The sequence below is a fragment of the Sorghum bicolor genome, chromosome 9, assembly GCF_000003195.3.
Source record: "Sorghum bicolor cultivar BTx623 chromosome 9, Sorghum_bicolor_NCBIv3, whole genome shotgun sequence".
Taxonomy (NCBI): domain Eukaryota; kingdom Viridiplantae; phylum Streptophyta; class Magnoliopsida; order Poales; family Poaceae; genus Sorghum; species Sorghum bicolor.
In genome coordinates, this window is record NC_012878.2 from 44,561,839 (window position 1) to 44,587,313 (window position 25,475).

General features: G+C 48.0%; 3 protein-coding genes, 2 long non-coding RNA genes and 1 pseudogene across 5 annotated transcripts; 1 reads left to right on the forward strand and 5 right to left on the reverse strand.

The window, feature by feature from the left end:
• On the reverse strand, window positions 1,112–3,175 carry LOC8061912. The gene has a single exon (XM_002440916.2). It carries the CDS (start codon window positions 3,147–3,149, stop codon window positions 1,236–1,238), a length of 1,914 nt encoding a protein of 637 aa, XP_002440961.1. The 5' UTR covers window positions 3,150–3,175; the 3' UTR covers window positions 1,112–1,235.
• On the forward strand, window positions 3,486–5,201 carry LOC8084734 (F-box/LRR-repeat protein At4g14096). The gene has a single exon (XM_002439600.2). It carries the CDS (start codon window positions 3,486–3,488, stop codon window positions 5,055–5,057), a length of 1,572 nt encoding a protein of 523 aa, XP_002439645.2. The 3' UTR covers window positions 5,058–5,201.
• On the reverse strand, window positions 14,673–15,786 carry LOC110430158. Its single transcript, XR_002447459.1, has 3 exons — window positions 15,624–15,786; window positions 15,437–15,504; window positions 14,673–14,905 (listed from the first exon to the last, which is right to left on the reverse strand). It is a non-coding gene; the product is annotated as an uncharacterized LOC110430158 (long non-coding RNA).
• LOC8057555 lies at window positions 21,083–22,344 on the reverse strand (annotated as a pseudogene).
• LOC110430457 lies at window positions 22,535–23,029 on the reverse strand. The gene has a single exon (XM_021448142.1). It carries the CDS (start codon window positions 23,027–23,029, stop codon window positions 22,535–22,537), a length of 495 nt encoding a protein of 164 aa, XP_021303817.1.
• Window positions 23,556–25,085, reverse strand: LOC8077892. Its single transcript, XR_002447160.1, has 3 exons — window positions 25,043–25,085; window positions 23,837–23,909; window positions 23,556–23,733 (listed from the first exon to the last, which is right to left on the reverse strand). It is a non-coding gene; the product is annotated as an uncharacterized LOC8077892 (long non-coding RNA).

The following is a 25,475-nucleotide window of genomic DNA, read 5'->3' on the forward strand; positions in this document are numbered from 1 at the left end:
CGTCCTGAGGCTTTGTGACTGTTTTGCCCGGGGATTCCCTGGGCTTATTCTTGGGAATTTTGCAAAGTGTCTTTGCACTAATTCTTGGGAAATTTGCAAAGTGTCTTTGTAGTTGTTTCTTTTAGCTAGCTTTTTCTGCGAGCCGGTTGCTTTTATGCAGAACTGAGCTGGCTGTAGGATTATGTATCAAATTAGTGTTGCTGCTGGGCGTCATCAGGGATAGGGTGTTGGGACTGCTCATCCAACAGAGGGTGTGGCGTTGGCACTGCACACACTGCATGCAGTCGAACCTCTCTCTCGTCCGGTAAAGGGATCCTGTTTGCTGTCTGCCACGAACATCGCTGGGGTTCCAGAAAGGGATTGGACTTTTCTGTGGTTCTATTGACCTTTCCAATTTTCGAATTTTCCACGTTGAGCACCTGATTTGTCCCTTCATCTAGGCACATGGTTTCACACTTCATTTGCTTGTGCCCCTCCAGTTTCGTCAAAAAAAATTAAATAAAAGACTTGATTCATCTTCTACTAAATAAGGAGCAGTGCAAGAAGGGATACTATCAACCATAAAGGAAGATTTCAGGGTACAAGGTGTGCTCACAAGCATGCTGTGCAGAGGGCCAGCTTCCTTGATCACTTGAGAGCTTATTAGGCTGTTGAGTTGAGAGTGATCATAATAAAATGGGATGGGAAAAGGTGATGTGCTGGAGAAAGAAAAAAAACTATCAACTCCTTCAATATATGAGTAATTTATTGAGGATAGAGGATCACAAGATACAGGGAAATGCGCATATAAATCTAAACAGGGACTTAACCTTGAAAGTATCTGAATGGATTCCGCAGCTACTGGTTGTCCAATATGAGAATGATCGAAATGGAGAACGAGTGTATGATATTTACCAAGACTGTGATCATCAAACACTATGTTTTGTTTTCTAAATTTACAATGTTTTTCTTAGAACCACCATAATTGTAACTCATAATAACTATATCAACCAGTGTTCTAGATAAAAGCTTCGTTTAAGTTTCCTTTTGTTGTGTTCTTGACTTCCAAGCCGAACATTGGCAAAAGGATATAAGCAGCCAGTAAAAGCTGTCCTGTACATGCATCCACGTTGTCAACACAATCTTGCAAATTGTAGGGCAAGGACAAATCAAGCACAAAAAAGTATTTTATTTCCAAAGGCCTCTTACAAAAAAAAAACAGTTCAGAAATAAGTAGTTTATTCATGATATATATCTTAGTTTTCAAGGGATGAAGACTTCCAGTCCATGCTTTCCTGCCTTTGAAGGGGTAACACCGTGAAGCCGGCTCTAGTCTTTGCAAGGTCTGTTGTGGAATCAAGGGTTGCACTAGCTGTGGTGGCTGAGATAGGTATAGGTGCGAGTGCGAGTGCGAGTGCCTGTGTTTCCACGTTGAATTTGAGGTGCTCGTGCAGTCTCTTGTTGCCAGTGTCAACACAAATTTCTTCAAGAACCCTGGCATGGTCAGCGAAGAATTTGATAAGCCGCAGTCCAAGGCTGCTGGTGGTGGAGATGCAGTTTGTGTCCAGTCGGAACTGCAGCCCTACTCTTCTCAGAGTGCGCTGCAAGCAGGCGAACGAGCCATCACTGAGTCCAGGGATACCACGAACATCATCATAGGAGTATTCGTCGTCACCAAAAATGCTATCCTCCATGGAGATGTCAGTCTTTGCTTTTTTGCGGCGCACGAAGCGATCGATGGACTTGCTGTAATCCGATCTATCTTTCCTCTTCAACAACTCTGGTCCATATCGTGAATCCCTGACAGGGAAAGCTGACACAGCGTTCAGCTTCAGCATGAATTCACCAAGAACAGGGCAGCAATCGAGCAGGTTGGCTATGGCTATAGCCGTCGTCTCCCTCTCGGGAAAATGTACCGCTACCAGCTCCTCCACGCACTCCTCCATGCGGGGGTCGAACGCCCCTTCAAGCTTCTCCACGTACTCCTCCATGCGGGGGTCGAACGCCCCTTCCAGCTCGAGGCGCTCCATACTGGGGAACGCACACCGCAGCAGGGCGTGCCTCGCCTCGCCAATGGCGGCAATGTTGATGAGGTTGTTCTCCACCTTGAGCTTGATGGTCCTGGCATTGGTGAAGTTGTGCAGGAACTGCCAGAAGAGCGCGCGCATATTGACATCATTGTGGTGGAGGAAGTGCAGGTCCACCCGTGCAACGCCGCCGCCGCCGGCTGCCGCCGGCCGTAGAACGAATCGTGGCAAGAGACCCTTGTATTTGAAGGATTGCAGCCTCGGTGCGTCGATCTCGATGGCCCAGTTGCTCTTGCCACGGCGATCTCCTGAACCTTGTACCCCCGCATAGATGCAGCACAAGGACAGCACGAGCGTGGTCACCGCGTGGAAGCTCAGGCGGAGCACCGGTGGTTTTGGTTCTGGAGGCAACGAGAAGATTGAGAGAGACTCCAGTTGCACGGTGGTGAGCTCCGGCGCGGCGTCCAACATCGGCTGGAGAACCTTGGGTTCAACGGAGCAGTAGCTTAGCCGCAGCGTCGTCAGCCGTGGGAGCGCCAAGGCGGCCGCCGCCGCCGTTAGCGTCAGGTTACACCTGGTCAGGTCCAGGACGCGGAGGGTGTCCGACGACGGGAGTGCGGCGAGTCCATAGATCCCAGCTGTTGTTTCCCTGAGCATGCCGTAGGAGGCGGCGACGGCGGCGACTTGGAGCTCCTCAACGTGTCGCGCCGCTGGGTGGGAGACTAGATCGCTGACCACGTCGGTCTTTGTGAAGTGTGTGTGCCAGTTCCTGCTGCGGTGCAGGAACCGGCTGATGCTGCTGTGGCCGTCGTGGTCGTTGGACTCCACACGCAAGGTGAGCCTTGTGATGGGGACCTCGACGGCGTCGAGCGCAGCCTTGGCGGCGTGGACGAAGGCCTCTTGTTTGGTGAAGAAGGCGTTGTCGGCATCTTCGTCGTAGCTTCGGGAATGAGGGACTTGGACGTCGAGGTTGACGGCGCCAGAAGACCGCCACAGCGATCGCCACCGCCGCGAGAGCAAGCTGGTGCAAGCAGCCTTCCTGAAGGGGACGAAGTAGAGGATGCGCCGGAGAAGGTCGTCGGAGAGCTCGGGCAAGCGGTCCTCGGAGAGCTCGGGCAAGCGGTCGTCGCCGCCCGTCGACATCGTCGGCGCTCGAATTCGGGCGGTGTTGTGAATTGTGATGCGATCTATTCTCACCTTACGACGATCCGTCTTTTATGGATCTCGGCCATCCAAGGATCTGACTTGAGGTCCAAGTCGGTGGCGCATTTTGTGCATCTACAAACCGACTCTGATTTTTTTAGGAAGGAGAAACCGACTATATATGTTATATTGACAAAGTAAATGCACCGACCCTGATCTATGAGCCATCTCCATAAAAGTAAGGGAACCTAGCCCTAAAATCAATCAGATCATCAGATACATACATATATATATATATAATATAGGAGGTTAATTTGTGATCCTACGGGCACGGGCATGATGGACAGGTCCCACGCAGCCTCGTCCTCCGGCGGCGCACTGACCAGGAAAGCAAAAATCGAGTCTTCCGGCGGCGGCGATCGCCTGAGCAAGCTCACGGACCACGCGCTCGGCCACGTCCTCTCCTTCCTCCCGGCTGAGGAGGCGGCGCGCGCAGCGATGCTGTCGTCGCGGTGGCGCCACGTTTTCGCCGCCGTGCACACAGTCTCCCTCGTGGAGCCAGAGGGTCCGATCCGCAGCTACGACGACGACAACGTCTGCCACACCCCGGAGTTTCAACCTTCCGCGGACCCCAACGCGCCGCCGAGCTACAACAGCATCGTCAGCGCCGCGATCATGGCCCGCCAACGACGACGCGGCGCGGTGCCCCTGCGAGCCCTCCGAGTCGCCGTGGAAAGCTACCGCAGCCGCGATTCCTTGACGGTGGACCAGTGGGTCTCGTACGCCGTGCAGCAGGGCGCCGCCGCCGAGGAGGGCCTCGACCTCGATCTCCACCTCCAGTGCCGCTCCTCAACCTGCGAGAAATCTCCCGACTGGTGGTCGCGGCGGAGTATGGAGGAGTACTTAGCGACGTGGGTGATCTTCTCCTGCGCGCACCTGCGGTCGCTCTCCCTCAGCTGCTGCCAGCTCTCCCCGCCCAGCACCGTCACCCTGCCGTCCCTGGTGACCCTGCTGCTGTCCCGCGTCTCTGACCCCGGGAGCGAAGTGGAGCGGCTCGTCGCCGGCTGCCCGCGCCTCGCCGACCTGACGCTCGAGGCCTGCAGGGCGGTGACGGCGCTCTCCATCGTCGGCGGCGCCCGCCTTCGCAGGCTGGCCCTCCGCTGCTGCCACAACCTGACGGCCGTCGCCGTCGACTCGTCGGAGCTACAAGCGTTCGAGTACAGGGGCGCCATGCCCGACAGCTCGTTCCTGACCATGCACGGCGGCTCAACGAGGATCGCGTACTGCAAATTCGACATTTGCGGTGGAGAGTCGATGATGAACCTGTGGCAGCTTATGCAACTGTTTGTAAACGCCAAGCACCTGCACCTCGAGTCCTCTCACCTCAGCTCAGGCATCAACTGGGGCGTGCCTATAGGGTTCCCATCCTTCTGGAGCCTCCTCCACCTCGAGATGAGGGGATGCCTTCCCGACGACGACACCGGCGGCGCCGCCATCGCCGCGGTGAGCACGGTCCTCGAGCTCGCCCCGAACCTGGAGACGCTGTCGCTAGCTTTCCATGCCCAGGAACACGACTCTGGCGGCCGCCCCGACTACATGTACTTGAGCGAGGAGGTGGCACTGGAGGCGCACCATCTCAGCTACAATCCGCACTCGGCTCTCGCAACGCCGCCGACGAGCGCCGCCATGATCCCTTGCTTGAGGAACAAAGTGAGGGAGATGAACCTGGTGCATTACCAGGGCGGCACCGCGCAGAGGGTGCTGGCCAAGTTCCTGCTCTCCAACGCGCCGGTGATCGACAGGCTTTGGTGCGAGTTCGCCGAGGGGCCCATGTGGACGCAGACTCAGCTGATGCGCGAGATGAAGGGCTGGTTGATAAACAAGTCGGCCGAAACCCACTTCGCTTGAACTTGAATTCATGCGAGAGCTGTCTTCTCCATCTTCTTGTGTGTGGTTTGAGCTCTTTTAGCTTTTCAGTTTTTATTTAGCTTCATGCGTGAGCAACAAATCCGATGATGCATCTTTCTGTTGACCATTAACGCTTACAGAGCAGAGACTTTTGCTACCGGTTTTATTAGACGATAGAAAAAATTAAAGAAACTGTACAAAAACTCTACAATCAGACAGTAACACACCCAAAACAACTAAACAACTCAAAACAATCAAAAACAAAATTGAATTACTTAAGAGGGGTGTTTGGATCCAGTCATTAAAGTTTTTTTTAGCGAAGTCATTAAAGTTTAGTCCCTGACATTTTGGATGTTCGGATGGTAATTAGAAGGGCTAAACATGATATATTTATAAAACTACTTAGTGGACAGGCACGTGTGACATGCACGCACATGTCCATAAAAATGTTTATTCGTAATAAAAGGAGGAATTAGATTGAAAATTTTGAGAAATAATAATGCACACTAGAGAATTCATAATATCTTTCTCCAACTACAATTCTTATTAAACGTGTCAAAATTCTCAAACGCCAAATGTTCTGATTCTTCCTTTTACACCACCGATTAAGATGATGGCAATGCCGGCAAGGCCAATGTGTCCGGCGCTCCGCCTATGTGCCAGTCGTGGCGCCATTGCAGCACCGGCTGGCGCCCTCCATTGTCAAAGGCGTCCGCTCCCAGAGATGTCTGGACCACGACTACGCAGCTCGTAGTCGTGCTCCAGGCTCACCGCGAGGTTATGCCCCTCTGCTTGTGGCTTGTTTAGAGTAGGAAGAGATGATTAGATAGATAATGTCTTGCTTGCTTTATTCATGAACCACGTACAAAGGTTATATAGGCCTTGGGGCAACCAAACTAGGAAATAACAAACTAGGGAATAACAAACTAGGAAATAGTTGCTCCTTAATCCTAGGAACTACCTTGATCTCTACTTCTATTTCTAGCCACTGGTTGGGATATCCTGCCGTGCATGGCCTGAGGCCGGCGGCTGAGAGCCAGCCGCGCGTTCCTTGGCGCAGCGGATGTCTCTGGCCCGCCGTTTTCTAGAATAGGGGTGGCCCCACATGACATCTCTCTTCCCCCCCTCGATTACGAGCTTGTCCTCGAGCTGGAATGTGGGGCACTTGTCGCGGAAAAATCCCCCTATGTAGCCGATGCAGCTGGTTGGCCCTTCCACTGAATGAGCACTTGGCACACCCCCTGGCCAGTCGTGTACGCACAACACATTCTGGCTCGAGCTCGACTGCACCATTGTGGATGATCGGCAAATGAGGTGGAGCAGCTGGTGGGTCGCCCACCCAGTTCTTGAGAAGGCCGATGTGGAAGACATCATGAAGCTTAGCGCGCGGAGGTAGGGCGAGGCGAACAACAACCTCATTGATTAGCTCGGTGATGCGGTAGGGCCCGAAGAAATGATGTTGTAGCTTCCCCTAGGGTGCTTGGGCGAGGGACACGACTGGGCGATGATGAAGTCAAAGTAGAACCCAGTCGCCCATGGCATAGGTGATGTGGCAGTGCTGCTTGTCGTACCGGAGATTCTGCACTGCTTGGGCCTGCTCTAGGCGGTACCAAACATCTGCCAAGAACTCGCATTCGATCATAGTATTGGCCACAGCAGCGAGCACATATCCCCTGGCTCATAAGACTGGATAGTGGGAGGATCGTGACCGTAGACCACCCGGAGGGGCATGTCGCACAGAGACGTCTGGTATGCTGTGTTGTAGGTGTACTCAGTCCACAGAAGCCAGCGGAGCCATTGACGACGGTCGCCGGTGAAGCATCAAAGATACATGGCGATGACGCGATTGGTTGCCTCTATTTGATCGTTCGACTGGGGATGAAATGCGGACGTCATATGCAGCTTGGTTCCCATAAGCCTCATCAACTCCTTCAAGAAAATGGAGGTGAACATCGGGGCGCGATCGGACACCATTGACTGTGGCATCCCATGGAGGTGTACAATATCGGTGAAGAACGCCTTAACCACTGATACCACCGAATATGGGTGGGTGAGGGGAATGAAGTGGCAGTATTTGCTGAAAAGATCCACCGTTAAGATGACGGACTTTCCTCGGATGTGAGGCAGTGCCTCGATGAAGTCCAGCCCGATGTCTGCCCAAACTGCCATTGGAATAGGCAGGGGCAGCAACAGCCCAGCAGGGTGAAGATGTTCTGACTTATACCGCTGACATGTGGCGCATGCCCACACAAAGTCGTGGACACGGCGGCGTATGTCAGGGAAGTGAAAGTCCCAACGAAGACAATGCAAGGTGCACTGCACCCCTTGTGGCATCCTCATGGACCACAGCCAGCAGCTCCGTTAGGAGGGGTGACGCTGGGGGAACGTAGAGTCAGCCATCAGGTCGTCGATGAGAGCCCAGGGCGCGCCGCGAGAGCCTACAACAAGCTCACCTCAGAGGGCGACCAAGGCAGGGTCAGTAGCCTAAGCCTGATGCAGACGGCTGAGGAAGTCAAAGCGTGGAGGAGAGACAGCCATGTTGTTGCCGTTTTTGGTGTCATGGCGGGAGAGAGCATATGCCACCATGTTCAGTGCGCCTGGCTTGTATTCCACCATAAAGTCGAACCTGACCAGCTTTTCCGACCTAGTGGTGTTGGGGGATCGTGGCGAGGCACTGGTCGAGGAGGAACTTAAAACTATAGTGGTCGGTGCGGACAGTGAAGTGACATCCCCATAGGTATGACTGCCAATGTTAGATGGCGTGGACGAGAACGATGAGCTCACGCTCGTATGTAGCAAGCAAGCGATGTCATGGCGCCACTGGCCGACTGAAGTAGGAGACAGGCTACTTATCCGGGAGCAGCACCGCCCCAAAGCCATGAGTAGAGGCATCACACTCGACGATGAATGGCCATGTGAAGTCCGAAAGAGCCAAGACGGGTGCCGAGGTGACCACGGTTTTAAGGGCCAGGAAAGCCACGGTGGCCTCGCCGTTCCAGGTGAAGCCATCCTTCTTGAGCAACGCCGTCAGTGGGGCTGCGATGGTGCCGAAGTCGTGGACAAACTTGCGGTAGTATCCCGCAAGGCCTAAGAATCCCCACACCGTGGGAGCCGAACAGGGTTGGGGCCAGTCAGAGATTGCTTGGACCTTGGCAGGATCCATAGCGACGTCGGTGTTGGAGATGACATGCCTGAGGTAGGCATTGGAACACTTACCGAAAGCACATTTGGAGCGCTTGACAAAGAGACGGTGCCATTGCAGCATGGCGAGGATGACTCGGAGATGGCGGAGGTGACTGGCCCATGATGCACTGTAAATAAAAATGTCATAAAAAAGACCAAAATGAAGTGTCTTAGGAAGGGGCGCAACACGTCGTTCATCAGAGCCTGGAACGTCACCGGGGCATTGCAGAGGCCGAATAACAGAAACTCATATAAGTCGTCATGGGTACGGAACGTCGTCTTGGCGATGTCGTCGGCACGCATGCGGACCTGATGATAGCCAGAGCGAAGATCAAGCTTGGTGAGGAACTTGACGTCGTGAAGCTCATCAAGCAGTTTGTCAATCACGGGGATGGAGAAGGCGTCCTTGACGGTGATGGCGTTCAGGACACGGTAGTCAATGTAGAAATGCCATGAGTCATCGGCTTTCTTGACGAGGAGGACGAGCGGCAAAAACATTGAAGAGCTCCAACGAATGAGCCCCTAGATTAGCATGTTGGCGCACTGGTGTTCCAGCTCATCCTTGTGGGATGCCAGGTAGTGGTAGGGGTGGACTGCGACTGGCTATGAGCCTGGGACAAGGGTGATGGCGTGGCCCGAGCGGAGTGGTGGTAGACCATGCAGCTCGGTGAAGATGTCGGCGAAGGACAACAATAGTTCATCCAGCAGGGTCGGCATGCCAGAGATGGTGCGGGCGGCAGGGGCTGCAGCCATGGGAATGCCTTGCCAGCAGACGGACTGGCCCTGCCGCTGGAACATCACGGTCCTGGAGCCGAAATCCCAAAGGACAGGACCTAGTGTTGCCAGCCACTGCGTGCCCAGCACGACATCGTAATCTTCAAGTGGCATGACAAAAGATCAACATGGAAAAGGTCGCCCTAGATGACGATCTCGGCCTGACGGATGACGCCGACGCAAGACACCCGTACGTCGTTTGCCACTATAGCCGTGAGGCAAGGCCGACATTGGAGAGGTAGCCCCGTGCGCTATGCCACGAACTCGAAGATGAAGTTGTGAGTAGACCCCGGGTCTAAGAGAGCGATGAGGTCGGTGTTGCCGACGCTAACACCGAGCTGCATGGTGTCGGCGAAGCGGACGCCCGCCATGGCATGTAGGGAGAAGAGGGACGAGTCCCCCTCTAGAGCCGCTGTTTTGGAGGATTCCGCCAGATCCTCCATGTCCTCCTCGGTGCTATCCAGTAAGAACAGGCGCCTGCAGATGCAGTTGTGGCCACGAATGAATTTTTCATCGTAGTTGTAGCAGAGGCCTAACCGACGGCATTCCTCCTGTTCAGCCATGGACAGGCATTGGATTAGACGGCCCTCCATGGTGACGACAGTTGGGGCAGGGGGAGGGGCCACCGGTGGGGCTAGTGCCGCGTACTGCTCCCGCAACTCCAGCTTGCAGGCGAGACTCATAGCACTGGTGAGGGTTGTAGATTGTTGACCTCCACGTCGAGGCTGAGCGGCGGCTGATGACCTCCAGTGAAGAGCTGGACGCTCTGTGTCTCGTCAAGATGCCCAGCCCATGGGAGGAGCACCTGAAAGCGGTACTGGTATTCCGCCACGGTGCCGGTGTGCTTATACAAAGCCAATTCATGGAGGGGGTAGGAGCGCAGGGGAGAGCCGTAGCGGAGGTGGAGGAGGTCCTTGAAGCGGCGCCAGGAGGGGATGCCTTCGTTGGCCTAGACCTGGGTGTACCACAACTGGTACCCTCTTCCAGGTTATAGGAGGCCATCCACACCTACTCTTCTTCCATGATCCGCTGCTGGTGGAAGTAAGATTCACACCGGTTGATGAAGATCAATGGATCACTCTTTCCATCATAGCATGGAAAGTCGGGCTTCTAAAAACGTGGGGGTCGATCCTGATGGTGTTCATCAGACCCCACCTGGGAGGAGGACGACGGCGCCAGGCGTTCGGTGCTGGATCACCTAAGTGTTAGCCTCAATGGAGGCTTGGAGGGTCTGCAGGGTGGCGGCCAGCACGTCTAGGGTGCACTGAAGGTTCGTGGCCTGATCTCCCATGGCGACGACGTGCGGCAGGAGAGGGCGCGATGTTGCACTGGCGGTCGAAGAGGATGAAGGGGTGGAGTGTGCTTGGGGAGGTGGCGGCGTAGAAGAAGAAGAGGGCCTGGATCGCGATACTAGGTTGTCAACGGCGTTAGCTCCCATAGATGCCAGACCATGACTATGCAGCTCGTAGTCGTGCTCCAGGTTCACCGCGAGGCTATGCGCCTCTGCTGGTGGCATGTTTAGAGCAAGGATCTAGGATTCGACCGAGACAGTCCGAATTTTGGTGAATTTTGTCCATTTTGGTCATGTCCGAAACGAATTTTATGCTTCAAATCTCAAAATTTCACAAAATCGAGTCCAAAATTGGATAAAATTTTTCCGAAATTCATCCATTTCGGTTGGGACCAATTTTTTTCCCAAAATGAATCCCAGAACCTTGGTTTAGAGTAGCAAGAGATAGATTAGATAGATAATGTCTTGCTTGCTTTATTCATGAACCACATACAAGGTTATATAAGCTTTAAGCCAACCAAACTAGGAAATAACAAACTAGGAAATAGCAAACTAGGGAATAACAAACAAGGAAATAGCTGCTCCTTAAACATAGGAACTAACTTGATCTCTTCTTCTATTTCCTAGCCACTGGTTGGGATATCCTGCCCTGCATGGCCCGAGGCCCTACGGCTGAGAGCCAGCCGCGCATTCCTCGGCGCGGCGGATGTCTGTGGCCCACCGTTTCCTAGAATAGGGGCAGCCCCACATGACATCCATGCTCTCCGCAGCATCACCAGAGCCTCTACTCTTTTACTGTAAAATGATGAAGCTCATCGTTCATATCAAAAGAATTATGGGGTATATTCTTCTTTTCCGGATGTTCTTATGCTTGCTCGGTAACACGATGATACACTACAAGAAATACATAACTTTTTAACGTTTTTAGTATGACAACTGTAAGAATGTTACTATATCATCCATTTTGTGACATTATATTTTAGGCATAGTGATTTAGCGACAATTAAAAGTTGTATGCCATAATAAATATCATTTAACAAGTCTGATTTCATCTAGTGACAATATTTTCTATGTCACAAGGCCTGTTTGTGTGTCACAAATTATTTTATTAATTTTTTTAAAAATTTTCCATGTTGACAAGGTCTTTTGCCACGTCAATACATATTTTTCCTTTTTTCTATTTTGTTTTTATTATATCGATTCATATTTTTTTGTTTTGTAGTTGGGCCACCTATTGCAGATATAGGCCCTAAATGGGTGAAATTTGGCGTGGCCATACTGTGACCGGACCGGACCTGGTTTAGCTATACTCAGCGTGGAACACCAAGTCTTGCACCGATCCGGCAGCAGCAACCAGCTGGCACGAAGGGCGGCGTTAATATCTCCCCTCGTTCTCCTCTTTAGGTCTCCGCCACCCCCGATCTGGATTTCGCATTCAGCACGCAGCGCAGGTGAGCCTGCTGAGCCCCCGATCCACCCCTTCCCTCCCTCTCCCTCGGCGGATCCAGATCTGAGCACCCCACGTGCTCTTAGATCTCTTTGCCGCCCCGCCCCACCCCTTTCTCCTCTTCGTCGTAGATCTCCCGCTCGCCAGCGCGTGATCTACCAGAACGATCTGCGCGCTTGCCTCCGCCGCCCGCCAGTCTCGCCCTGACAGCCGGAGAGATAGAGGAGACTACGGGATTCGGCAACCACGGTCGGATCCATTGAGGAGTATGGCGACCATGACAGCCTCCAATGGGTCCAGGTGGTTTCTAGCGGTCCTCTACTCCTCTTCACCTGTACGTTTTTAATTCCATCGCCTAATCATTTTTTTTAATAATTGCAGCTCTTATTAGTTCAATTTGCTGTACAATTAGTAAGTAATTTAATTCGTGCTTTGCTGCTTTGCTTCCGTGCTGCTTCATGATTTCCTATAGATGTAGCCGCAGGTTCTTGTTATTCTTTACGATAAAAAAAATCCAGACTTTGCACCTTTGGCTAGTCAGATTGATGACACCCATGACCGTGGTGAGTTACTACTCCAGATCCGGTGGTGTTGTCTTCACCGTGCAATGCAAGAGTGAACTTGGAGGTCTTTGCATCCATGCCGACCAGGTCTTTCTTCCTGCAATCAATTGCAAAATAGTATGTACACGATTTGCCTGTTTCTAGGAATATGTGCAGATTAGCATGCCTTCAATATGGCACTAGCACTTCCCCAAACAAATTTACTGTGAAAGCATTCCTTGCTTAGGTGTAGAACACTTCAATATAGTACAGTGATTTAGGGTTTAGAGTTTAGGGTTTTGGCTGATGTGCTGCTACTGTCGTGGGTGTTGCGCTGTTGCTGCAGCTGTTTTGCTGCTGCACTTATGTTCCAGCAAGTTGAAATTTGAGACTTGAGACTTATCTGATGTGTAATGAATTGGTGGATGGATGTAATGGTATTGAATTTGAATCTGATTTGGTATGTGTTGAAAAATTATATGGACACAATTGCATGTGATGAAATATTGTATATGGGCTGAATTATGTGGGTTGAACTGTGTGGGCTGAATTTTGTGGGCTGGAAACAAAATGCGCTGAAATAGTGGGCTGCATTTTGAGGACAAAAAAAATTGTATGGGCTGAGTTGTGGGCTCAAAATTTATATGGGCTGTAACTGAAAATAATGAACCAGCTAACACCACTCAAAATAGATTTAGGCCCATGAGATATGTGGGCTTTAGTAGACTAAAACTCATTTTGTGACATTTTTTCTCCCTACATGTCAGCTGCCACGTGGCAAGGTCTACGATTTTGTGACAATAAACCAATGTCATATGCTTGTGATATGAACCAAACAAATGTCACATAATCATTTTATGACGCGGGGTTTTCCATGTTTTGATTTTTGTCAACGATGTCACAAATCTTAATTTGTAACATAAATTCCATATATTGTGACATAACTAAACGTTAAAAAACCATGTGTTTCTTGTAGTGATAGTAGTTGCCTGCCATTCCCATCATTGACCAAAAGTGTTTTTACCGAACTCAGCAAGTGAAACCCTAGCCTATTTTTTCATTTTTTTTTGATAATTTTGCAGACCTGTTTAAATTTGCTCCAACGGAAAGTCGAACCCAGGTCCGCTAGTGCTACTCAGGTGCTCTAACCACTAGGCTAGAGGCCCTTTCGCATCATTGACCAAAAGTTGCTGCACAATCTTCAAAATAGATAAGGTCTAATAGGTTTATTTGCATTTTTCTAACATCAATTAGCACAATAGTATACTGTTCACGAACAAGAATGTAGTTGTAATCTTCAAAGTATATATTGATATGGTTCCGTGGTAGCATGACAGGAATAAAAAAAAATGAGTCCATTTGCTTGACAATGTAGCAGATCCATCTAGCTAACACATTGTGCTGCAAAAGAGGAAAAAACTCTTAATGCAGTTAAAATTACACGCCAAACCGGTAGAAGAGACCACTAATACAACATCCATCAAAAAAAAAGAGGCAAAAAGAGAAAGAAATCAGGAGGTGCTCAAAGCCTCAAACTCTGATGTCAGCGTGCTCAATTTCACCAGAAGTTAATCTCTGTAATGCAGATATGTACAGACCAAAAGTGATGTTACTAGTAAGATGGGGTTAAATTATTTCCAGTCACCAAGGTCTATGGTATTTCCAGTCACCAAGGTCTTTGGGTGTGTTCCATACATAATAGAAAATTAAACTGTGCGCTGAAAATCGGGAGCAACTCAGAGGTAACAATTGTAGCCTTCAGTACAAGAACAGAGAAACAAAAAAATGTACTGCTTCACAAACCAACTGTCAGAATTAGTATATTAGTGCACATCTTTCTATCTCAGCACACCCATTCTATCTGAAACTGAAACCAGAAGTTGCACTTTTGGGAGAAGTTGCACATGCAGAGTATTAGTACTTATGCAAGACACTGGCAAATCAAAGCATTTTCTCTAGCTGTGTTGTTTCAGTTGTTTCACTGGCAAATATTAAGAGAGCGAATTGAGAAACAAACAAGTCATCATGTGTTGCTCAGGATGGATGGCTGAATCATTAGCACCAAATCCAAAGAATTGCAAGAGATAGCTACTGCTGCCACTCACCATGACACTGTACTATTAAAATTAGTGCACAGCTTTCTATCTCAATGGCTCATCTTATCTGAAGTAAAACAAGAAGTTGCACTCTTGGGAGAAGTTGCACATGCAGTATTAGTACTTATGCAAAACACTGGCTATTGATTGCATTTTCTCTGGCTCTGTTGTTTCAGTGGTGTTTCGCATACTTTGAAATTGATTCAGAAATATTTAGGATATAAATTGAGAAAATTATAAGACAAATAAGAGAAATGAAGAAAAGAGAGTACGCAACTAACGTGAGTGTTGCTCGAGATGAATGGATGAACCATTAGCACCAAATCCAAAGAATTGCAAGATATGCAACTGCCGCTTACGTTTGCCATGACACTGTTAGGCCACTCGCCATCAAGTATATGTTTGGGCCACTAGTCAAGAATTTGAATCGCATGAGTCAATCATGAAGCGTCAGATGGAGAATTTGTGGGAAACTACGGTAACATGACCATCATCTTGTTAAACAAAGCTCCAACCTAGGAAATAAAGCGAAAAGATGTTACAATGTATATGACAAATGCAAAATGAGCATCGAGACCCAACTCTTTCTCGGTGGCTTGTAAATTTTAAGCATCAATGTACTTTGCAGTCTATTAGATTCAGGGAGGACCTTTGGTCTTCCTTTCATTTTTAGCTAGATGCTATCAGTTAAAACAGGTTTGTAATCTTGAGTTCTTGACTGTTGCTTAAAGTTTTTTTAAGATCTACTGTGAAGATCTCCTCCACAGTCCTTTCCTTAAAAAAATAAAGTCACCTAATCTTAGTTTCCAGAAAGCGATAGGATCTTCTTGTTTTCAGAAATACAAATCATGTCCATATCCATTATAAAGTTTTTTAGCCTCCTCAGCCAAGACATGACATTCTTGGACAAGAGTGAAGTCTCCAAACAGTTTCGTACTGTTACACATTGATTACTCTCATGTGCTTTAGCTTTTCTTTTTGTAAAAAAAAATCTAGTTACTATCTCTGTCAGTACATCATGTTTTCATGACAACATTAGAACTTACTGCACAGCAGGTGCCCATTCATGATATATAGTCCATCCTCATTGCATTGATCCCGAATTTGAAATGGCCTGAAAACATATAAAATCCAGAAAGATCGATGATGCAGATTAAGTGATATTTTGCAGAATAGGCAGGAGGCCAGGAGCTGTAAATATTAGCATTTGAATGTATTAGTTATAAGCCTAACCTTTAGAAAATTCTTCAACACTTCCCTCATTTTCCTATTGGAGCCTTTCTAGTCCACGAATCTTTTTATCTGGTAGCTGAAATTGTCCTTGAATTTGTCCTCCAGGTCATATATGGGAAGATGGTCGATATCGCCTTTGGCATTTGCCATAGTTTTATCTTGTTGCACGGTAGATGCAGATGCAGTAGCGTTCCTCTTGAGTCTTGACCTTGCAAAGTGCATTAAAGCCAGATTCAGAATTACACCAGCAGTAGAAGCTAACATGTGATGATGTTAGAGTATGTAAGGCACCTATTAAGTTTGGGCTGGTGCCAAATCTCATTAGTATTAGAGTTAATTAGAGATAAGAGTCGCTTGCTTATAGGTCAAGTAAGCTTTGCTTGTAAGTCAAGTAAACCTTTCTATATAAGGAGATGAGATGTATTAATCTAATCAAGCAAGAGATTAGAAGGAAATCCCTTCTCTCTTGCCGGCCGTGGGCAGAGCCCCGTGGCTGGCGTTCCTAGCGTCCAAAACCCTAGCCTCCTCTCTCGCTCTCACAGCCGCCTCCTTGTGAACAGTATCCATGGCTACTATAGCGCGGGTACTGTTCACGCCTTCAGCCGCCACTCTCTCAATCCCAATCAATCTCCCTCAACCCTAACAGTCACGTAACATGATGTAGTAAGGCTAATTTACTTGCCGCAGACCATATCCAAAAAAATTACTTGCCACAATAACCATATAGAATATAGCAGTTTATTGTAATAACTACTTATTATTATGTAATGAATGATGAGAATGGTAGATAAACTAACCATCAAAATTTAAATAACTTTTTTTTGACAACAACCATATTTTATTAAGCACAACAAGCTGCCGTGAAAATTGTTACATTGGTGAGGTCTACATCAAGTAGAGCCTGAAGAAGAGAGCAAATTGATCCACATTGGGATCTATTACAATGGAAAGTCTGTGTAGATGGAGCTGTACTTTGGGCTTGTTTTGCCAAAATATCTGCAGTAGTATTTACTTGTCTACTAATCTTGAAGAGTTGAGCTTGCAAGGTGCCTGCAAATGTTGGAATATATATATGTATATAGTTTAATCCTCCATTGGGGAGGGTGATCCTGATTGTCTTGGTGTGACTTTAATTGAAATCTGAGATCCGCTTAACTTGTTTCCATAAGCACGTAGTATTTGAATCGGGGAAAAAGATCTGCATACCTTCTGCACTCTTGACCGGCGAGCCTCGCACTGGACAAACAGCACACTCAGCCACACATTGCCACCACCCTGCGAACCAAACCAAAAAGTAACAATAACCATCAGTACAGAAAAAGGAGTACCGTAACTCCACAGCCCGTTTACCTGACTGGCATCACATAAACCACCATAATCATAATCATAACTCATAATAACTATCACAAAGTAGTGTTCTAGCTACAAGCTTCGTTTAAGGTTTTTTCTGTTGACTTCGAAGCCGAACATTGGCAATTCCTCTGCATGCACATTGTCAACACAATCTTGCAAATAAATCGTCAATACCAAATTGGTGGAGTTCTCCTAGTGTTTTTATTTAGTAATAAAACACTACCCCTAGTCATAGCACTAGAGAATTCTCACGTACTAGGAGACATTTAGTAGAAAAAGTTTGTACTAAATTTTAAATGCTAAAACATTAGGAGAAGCATACATCACTAGGAGAAGTTAAAATTTCTGGTTGTATGTAGGACAAGGGCAAACAAAGCAAAAAGACGTATTCCAATTCCAAAAGCCTCTTACAAAAAAATCAATACAGAAATATAAGTATTTTATTCATGATATATTGGATGATGGATCATTGTATGACATCTCTTGTCTAGTTGTCTTAGTTTGCAAGGGTTTAAGACTTCCATTCCTGCCTTTGAAGTGGTAACACCGTAAAGCCAACTGTACTCTTGGCAAGGTCTGTCGTGGAATCAGTAGAAATTCTAGAAAATTCCGACGACCTTTCTGCCAAATTCTTGTGCTGGATAGAAGCTGTGGCTGAGATAGGTATAGGTGCGAGTGCGATCCGTGTTTCCACATTGAAATTGAGGTGCTCGTCTAGTCTCCGGTTGCCAGTGTCAATAGACATTTCTTCAAGAACCATGGCATGCTCAGCGAAGAATTTGATAAGCCGCAGCCCAAGGCAGCTCGAGATGGAGTTGTTGTCCAGTCGGAACTGCAGGCCAACTCTTCTCAGAGTGCGTTGCAAGCAGGCGAACGAGCGCCCACTGAGACCAGGGATACCAGGAACATCATCATATTTATTGTCACCAAAATTACTATCCTCCATGGCGATGGTTGTCTTTGATTTCCAGCGGCTCACGAATCGATCCATGGACTTGTTGTAATCCGATCTATCTTTCCTTTGCAAGAACTCATGTCCATACCGTGAATCCTTGTCTCGAAGAGCTGTCGCAGTGGTCAGCTTCAGCACGATTTCACCAAGAACAGGGCAGCAATGCAGCAGGTTGGCAATGGCGACGGCCGCCGTCTTGCTCTTGGGAAGATGCACCCCTTCCAGCTCCAGGCGCTCAACCCTAGGGAACACACACAGGAGCCTAGCGCGCCTAGCCTCGCCAATGGCCGCAATGTCCTTGAGGTCGTTTCCTACCTTGAGCTTGAGGGTCTTGGCATTGGTGAAGTTGTGCAGGAACTGCCAGAAGAGCATGCGAGCTATTTCTTTCTCACTGTCGTTGTCACTGTCATTCTGGTTGTAGGGGTCGGGATCGCGCCGGAGGAAGTGCAGGTCCGCCCGTGCAAGGCCAGGTGCCGCCGATCGTAGAAAGAATCGTCGCATGAAACCCTTGTATTTGAAGGATTGCAGCCGCGGCGCATCGATCTCAATGGCCCATCTGCTCCTGCCACGGCGATCATCTTGTTCCGGCATGCCGCACAGTGCTAGCACGAGCGTGGTCGCAGCCTGGAAGCTCAGGCGTAGCACCGGCGGCGGTTCTGGCTCTGCCCCATCGAGCTCATCAGGGTAGTCAAATCGCGTCTTCTGCTGGTAGTCCGGAGGCAACAAGAGGAGAGACTCCAGTTGCACGGTGGTGAGCTCTGGCGCGGCGTCAGACATGGCCTGGAGAAGCTCGAGCTCAACGGAGCAGAAGCGCAGCCGCAGCGTCGCCAGCCGTGGGAGTGGCAATGCGGCCATCAGGGCCGACGACGATCGCGTGAGGTCAGACCCGGTGAGGTCCAGCACGCAGAGGGTCTCCGACGGTAGGGAGGCGAGCCCATAGTACCCTTCGTGCCTGTACTTCGCTTCCACATCGTGAAGGTAGCGGTAGGGGAGGTTGACGGCGGCGGCGACGCGGAGCTCCTTGTGGGAGACCACAGCGCCGACCACGTCGACCTTTGTGTCCCTGGCCCTGCTGCGGCAGAGGAACTTGCTGATGGCGTCGTTGTCGTCGGAGTCCACACGCAAGGTGAGCCTTGTGATTGGGGCCTCGGCGGCGTCGAGCGCAGCCTTGGCGCCGTCCACGAAGATCTCTTGGTTGGAGAAGAAGGCCTCCTCGGCCTCTTGGTAGGAGGAGATGGATCTGCCATACCGTAAGTGTTTGTAACCGTGGACTTGCACGGCGAGGTTGACGGCGCCAGACGTCCGAAAGAGCGAGCCCCACCGCCGGGAGAGCAAGCTGGTGGAAGCAGCGTCCCTGGAGGAGACGAAGTAGAGGATGCGCCGGAGAAGGTCGTCGGAGAGCTCGGACAGGCGGTCGTCGCCGCCCGTCGTCATCGTCGGCGCTTGGGGGTTTTGCAAATTTGTGATGTGATGCGATGCGATGCGATCTCACCTTTACGACGATCCGTCTTTTATGGATGGCCAAACGGAGGATTGGTGAGTGGTGACGAAGTACCCTAAACTCATTTAGGCCTCGTTCGGCACCACCGTATTGGTGTCAGACGGATTATGATCCAGGCCAGGATCGAGTGGAGTCACTAGAAACCCGCGCTTCCTGTGTTTTCTCTCCAGAAATTAAACCGGTTGTCTCAAATCCAGCGTTCGGTTCAGCCGGCCAGGAATAAAACAGAGATACAGTAAAACACCCAGCCGAGGTTCATAACATGTGCAATAGATAAACACAATATGACTTTGATATTCAAAACTAACACCTGACACTTAATAACAAATTCTGCACCAACAAAGTTATTATCATAGGAAACAATAATTGATAATTTTTTTTAGAATTGACTTCCATCGAAGGACAATTGATAAAAACCTTGTCACAATCTCAGCTGACTTTAGCCTTACATTTGCAAACTGTCAAGATGGTAAAAGCAAAATTTTTCCTGGCTACTTGCACGGCGTGATCACCGGCTCAAAGGCGCACACATGTGCATGGCCACTCATTTTTTTTCCAAAAAATGTGCACGGTCACTCAGACTCAAAGTGCTAATATCATGTTTAAACTTGAAATGCTTCCTAGATCCAAAATATAAATTACAAAAATACCCAAAGGCAAATCAAAACTCCATTAAATGCAAAAATCAAGAAAGAACGCAATCTAGCCTTCCAATACTCCATTTAATCGTATGAAGCAAAACAACAAGCTCCCAGCAATATCTTTCAAGAACTGTCAAAGCCATGTGCCTGCAGAAACCAAATGTATTAACTTAATTGACCAAATATCTTATAGGACAGATGTTTTGCAAATAGAGTAGTAATTTAGTAAAACTCATCCATTTTTCTTGTGCTGCTGACCGACTATTTTTAGCTAAATATAAGAACAAGTATCGGTCTTAGCACAAGTGAAGTCTTTATTTATGACAGGAGCATATCTCAGCTTTCAATCTTACTATGGAAGGACAGCATAATTGGCTAACAACAAACATACCCCTGACTAGAAATGCATCTCCATAGTCCAAATCCTCTTACTAGCAACTCAACTATCAAAATATTCTCATCTCTAAGGTTGAACAGGGACAACATGTATAGAAGAAACCCAATTTCTCCTCCATAGTGATCCTAGTATCAACAAGAAGGAAAACATGAAGTTTTTAGCAATTAAGTAGACTAACTTGTCAGACCATCGCACTTTTAAGCCAAACCAAAGTTGCTTCTTGATCTAGTTCACACCCACTTAGGAACGCCTCTCTATTCTCTTTGCTTTTGATGAAAACAGCAAATGCTTTTGCTTTTTCTTCCTTTGTCACTTCCATCGTGCTCAGCACGGATATACACCTTTTAATAGAGAAGTCATTATCTTGAGCAACTTCTTTTTCTTTGGCTAGATCCTCCTTTTCTTTGGCTAGCTCTGTAGACTCATCCTGTACTTGCTTAGTCCGCATGTCTAGGTATCTCCCCATCATTTCTTCAATCCTTTCACCCTTGTTCTTAGGCCTCTTCATTTTCTTCTCATGTTTTTTGCTTGATGTAGTAGTAGTAGTAGTAGTAGTAGTAGTAGTAGTAGTAGTAGTAGTAGTAGTAGTTCTTCGCTGCCCGCTTCTTTCAACATCTATGATCTCATTTTTCTCCCCATCATTTCTTTCATCAGCAGCCTCACTTGTTTGCATCTCGTGACTAAATCATCGTCATCTAGTAGCTCATGGACCTCATTGTTGTCCAAGTCATCTACATCATGAATTTGTAGAAGTGGTGCTTCCTCTTGTGGTGGCTCAAGGGAATTGATATTGTACGTACCTTCAGCCAAATGACCTACACGATAACTTTTAGGTTAGTTCATCAAGCTATATTTTTTAATTCAAGCAATCTTATCATCTAGGTGTCTCAAATTAGCAAGGTACTCTGGTAACTTAATTCTACATCATGACAGCACAAATAAGAACATGGATGTAGAGTTGTTGTTTTAGACAAGTCAAGTGAATCACATGATAACATAGAGCAGCAAGATATAAACAAATATAGAAAGTGAACCTACCATCATAAAGCTCTCGCAAAGCATCAAATAATGGAAATCTTGCCTTACTGTTGCGGAATTTCTTGATTTTAGGGAATGTCTGCACATTCAAAGAGAACCATTGATCAAATATGAGGTTATCACTATGAGGATATCCATAGAATTACTTCAAGAAATCAACATACCACTTCGAGGTTAGCCCACAGAGCTGGTGTTCCTTGAACCACATTCCTATCTTCATTCCAGGTGGCCCCACTCTGCTGCCTTGCCTCTTTCAGCATCCTATAGTCTCTCTTTAGTTGCACTTCTTTGTCTTGAATCTGACTCTTTGTGTAGTTGACATACTTGTTCCTCAGATGGAACTCCTTCACCATCTTATTCCACCCTTCTGAGCTCCAACCATTGTCACCTCTGTAGCCACTATCTTTATACTCATGTAGAATGTCTACCAGGGACTTCTCAAGGGCCGGATTCCACTCTGCTCTTTGCTTTACTACTACATAAACAATGGTCAGACATCAGGTTACCAACAATCAGCAAATAGAAATAACAGTTTACAACAAAGAAACAACAAATATCAGTTTAAAGGTTACATGTTTACTAAAACTGCTATAATAGAAGATGGTGGAATAAACTATGCAGCAGAGAATTACTTCAAGAAACTTCTTTTAGTAGCAAATAACAGTAGAGAAATAATAGAGAATTAAACACCATACCTCTCGGAGAACCTCCAGCCTTCTTTGCCTTACTGCATTTAGGAGAAGCCTTTTCTTAATGCCACTTGGGTTTGCTAGGAACTTGTGCAACTTTGGTGATGCCTTTGCAATCATATTGAGCTTCGGGGAGCCCTTTGCAACCATCGCTGTCAAATATGACACAAGCCTATTCACTTATTACAAGCTTATTCACTTATTACAAGCCAAGCTTATTCATGATAAAAGCTTATTACAATCTATTTAAAGACTAATTTAAATACTAAAAAGAAGTCTCTGCTTAATTACAATACAAGCTTATTACAATCTTGTTAACTTATTAGAACCTATTCAAAGACTAATGTAAATGTTGTTGGTACTGAACCCACATTTCTTGGGCGATGGTGTCTCTTAAAGTGTTGCCTTGTACTGAACCCACATTTAGGTCATCCAATTCATCACCACTTGGTAAAACAACATAGGTACTTGGAGGGATATTATCAGGCTGATGATCTAACCATTCCTCATCTCCATAAAGTAATCGGATCAGATTATGGATGATGGCAGCAGCTATAGGTATCTTTACTTGATTTTCCAACATATGGAATGTGGCAACTTTCAGAATGGGGAAGCGCTTCTTAAGCACCCCCAAAGCCCTTTCCACATGGTTCCTCAACAGTGCGTGGCGGTGGTTGAAGAGCTCCATTGGGTTCTGCGGCCTCCGACGTCCAGACCCAAATTCTTTCAAATGGTATCGAACTCCTCTATATGGAGCAAGGAAAGATGGAGTATTTGCATACCCTCCATCAACTAGATAGAATTTTCCTAGAGGTACTTGGAAGCCCTTGCTCATAGCTGATCGTAGCACTCTAGAATCTGTAGCTGATCCCTCCCATCCACTAGAAATGAAAGTGATGTTGAGATCAAAATCACATGCCACCATCACATTAATGCTTAGTGTGCCCTTCCTATTTCTAAAAGGTGAAGCTTTCTCAGAGGCTATGGAAATAGGAATATGAGTTCCATCAATGGCACCTAGACAATTCTTGAAAAATGGATAGAATCTAGGATTGTCTTGGATTTTTTGATGCACTTGATTAGGATCAGGAGCTTGAAGGAAACGGCGAGAGAGTGTAGGAATGACAACCTTGAAGAAGTGGTTGATGTGATGATGGAAGGTGTCATTGCTGTGCCCAAAGAACACTTGAAGATCCTCATACGAGGCATTGTGACTTAACATGTATAGAAGAAACCCAACTTCTCCTCCACTGTGATCCTAGTATCAACAACAAGCCTTTTCCTTCTAAGGTAAGTTGCCAAATCTCTAAAGATGTATGGTTCCATCCTAATGCAACTTGACAGTTCTTGACATGTCCCTCGAGGAGTCTACGAACTTTAACCTCGCCTGTTTCTTCCGAAGTATGGCGTTTCCTCCTTTCTCCCCCTCTAACAGAACTCATAAGATATAAGGCAGGGAAAATAAATAGCATCATGTCATCATCTTCCTCCTCCCTCCTCTTTCTAATGCGATCTCGCAGTGATAGACTCATTGTAGAACTGAAGCATATAATTTTATAAAGAAGCTAAATATTATTAACCATGTTATATAAAAGCTAAATATTTTGACGATGTCGTATAGAAGATAAATATTAAGGAGTACCTTCTGGAGTTGGTACTGGATCCCAAGAAGGCGGAGGTTCACCTTCCCCAACTCTAAATGGTGGAGGAGAGATCTACAAATGACAATAAACAATTTCTTAGTCAAATAAGAGTTTATTCTGAGCCAAATAACAAGAAACCAATGCTGAAATAGCTGATAATTGAAGCGACATGCTAAGCCAAGTTGAAATAGCTGATAATTGAAGCGACACTGCAGGGAGCTGCGCCATGCTTCTCTACAAGAAACCAACACTGAAATAGCTGACAATATTACAATCACATAGGAGTATAGAACAGTAAAACATGGTTAATACATGGTTAATAATATTAGTACTGCAACTAGTATTTGACACAGCAAGGCCACCTCCGCTCCTCTCTTAATTATTAGTACTGCAACTAGCTAATAATACTAGTATTTGTGAAGAAATGGTGACCAGTGGTGCACTGCAATGCACACAAGCAGCACAGGCAAAGAGGACAGTGCACTGACCAGATGCACACTGCACACCTTGTGTCATTGCCGCATCTTTTCAGAGTCAATTCAAGCCAAGCCAAAGGTGAACAGCAGCTGCACGGCAAAACCTTCTCTACTTCCAGCAAGTCCCCAAGAAACGTGACTAGCACCATCCATCCATCCATCATCCTGCAGCTGCAGCTGCAGCACAGCTGTGCCCAGCTGTGCGCCGCGCACCGCATCTGCACCGAGTCAGGCCTGAGACTCTCTCTCCACTGCTGTCCTTTCTCTTCTCTCACGAGCACACCAGGGCTCGCATCAGCACCAAGACAGCTCACGCACAGCACAGGCTCCCCTCCCCTTTCCCCAACTTGTTGCTTTCCCCCCGCCGCCGCCGCCTGCACACTCCGTCCGTCGCGCCGGCGCCATGGCTAAGCTCGCGCTGGCACTCCTGCTGCTGCTAGCCGTGGCGGCATCTTCGGCGTCGGCCGCGGGCGGGAGCCACCACCTGGACCTGGACCTAGGCTTCCTCCCCTCCCCTCCCACAGCCCGCTCTCCCCTCCAGATTCCTCACCGGAACTGCAGCGCCGATTGGGCCTCGGCGCCGCGGGATCCCCCCTCTCTCCGCCGCCCACCAACAGTCGCCGACGCACGCGTCGTCGCCCAGTGATCAATCGCAACCACCACGCCCAAGATCCAAGAACCCTAGAGGAGGGAGAGAAGACGAGGACGACGGGGAGAGCGAGGGATCACCGGCGAGAAGGACGAAGAAGGGGAAGGACGTAGGGTTGGAGTCTGTCGCGTCGCCGTCGTCTCGCACCGCCCCGCCGTCGCCTCCACTACGGCGTGCGGCTGCGGGGTCTCGACTGCTCGTGGTGCTCGACTGCGCCGTCTCAGGCCTGACTCCATTCCGGAGGGTAGGAGGTCGGGCTTTGTTCCGGGCGTGGAAAGGGGTGGAATGGCCAAACCAGGCCAGATTTCTTTCCTGGGCCAGCTGAAAGCCCTAGTTTGGTTTTGGATAATTGATGAAACCCTAGTACTAACCTCTATACTAAGTGTGCGTAGACTTAATGAGGTTGGTACATGCCAAGTGATGGAGCAAGTGATGATCATGATGATCATGGTGATGACCACAAGATGATCAAGTGCTCAACTTGGAAAAGAAGAAAGAGAAAAACAAAACCCT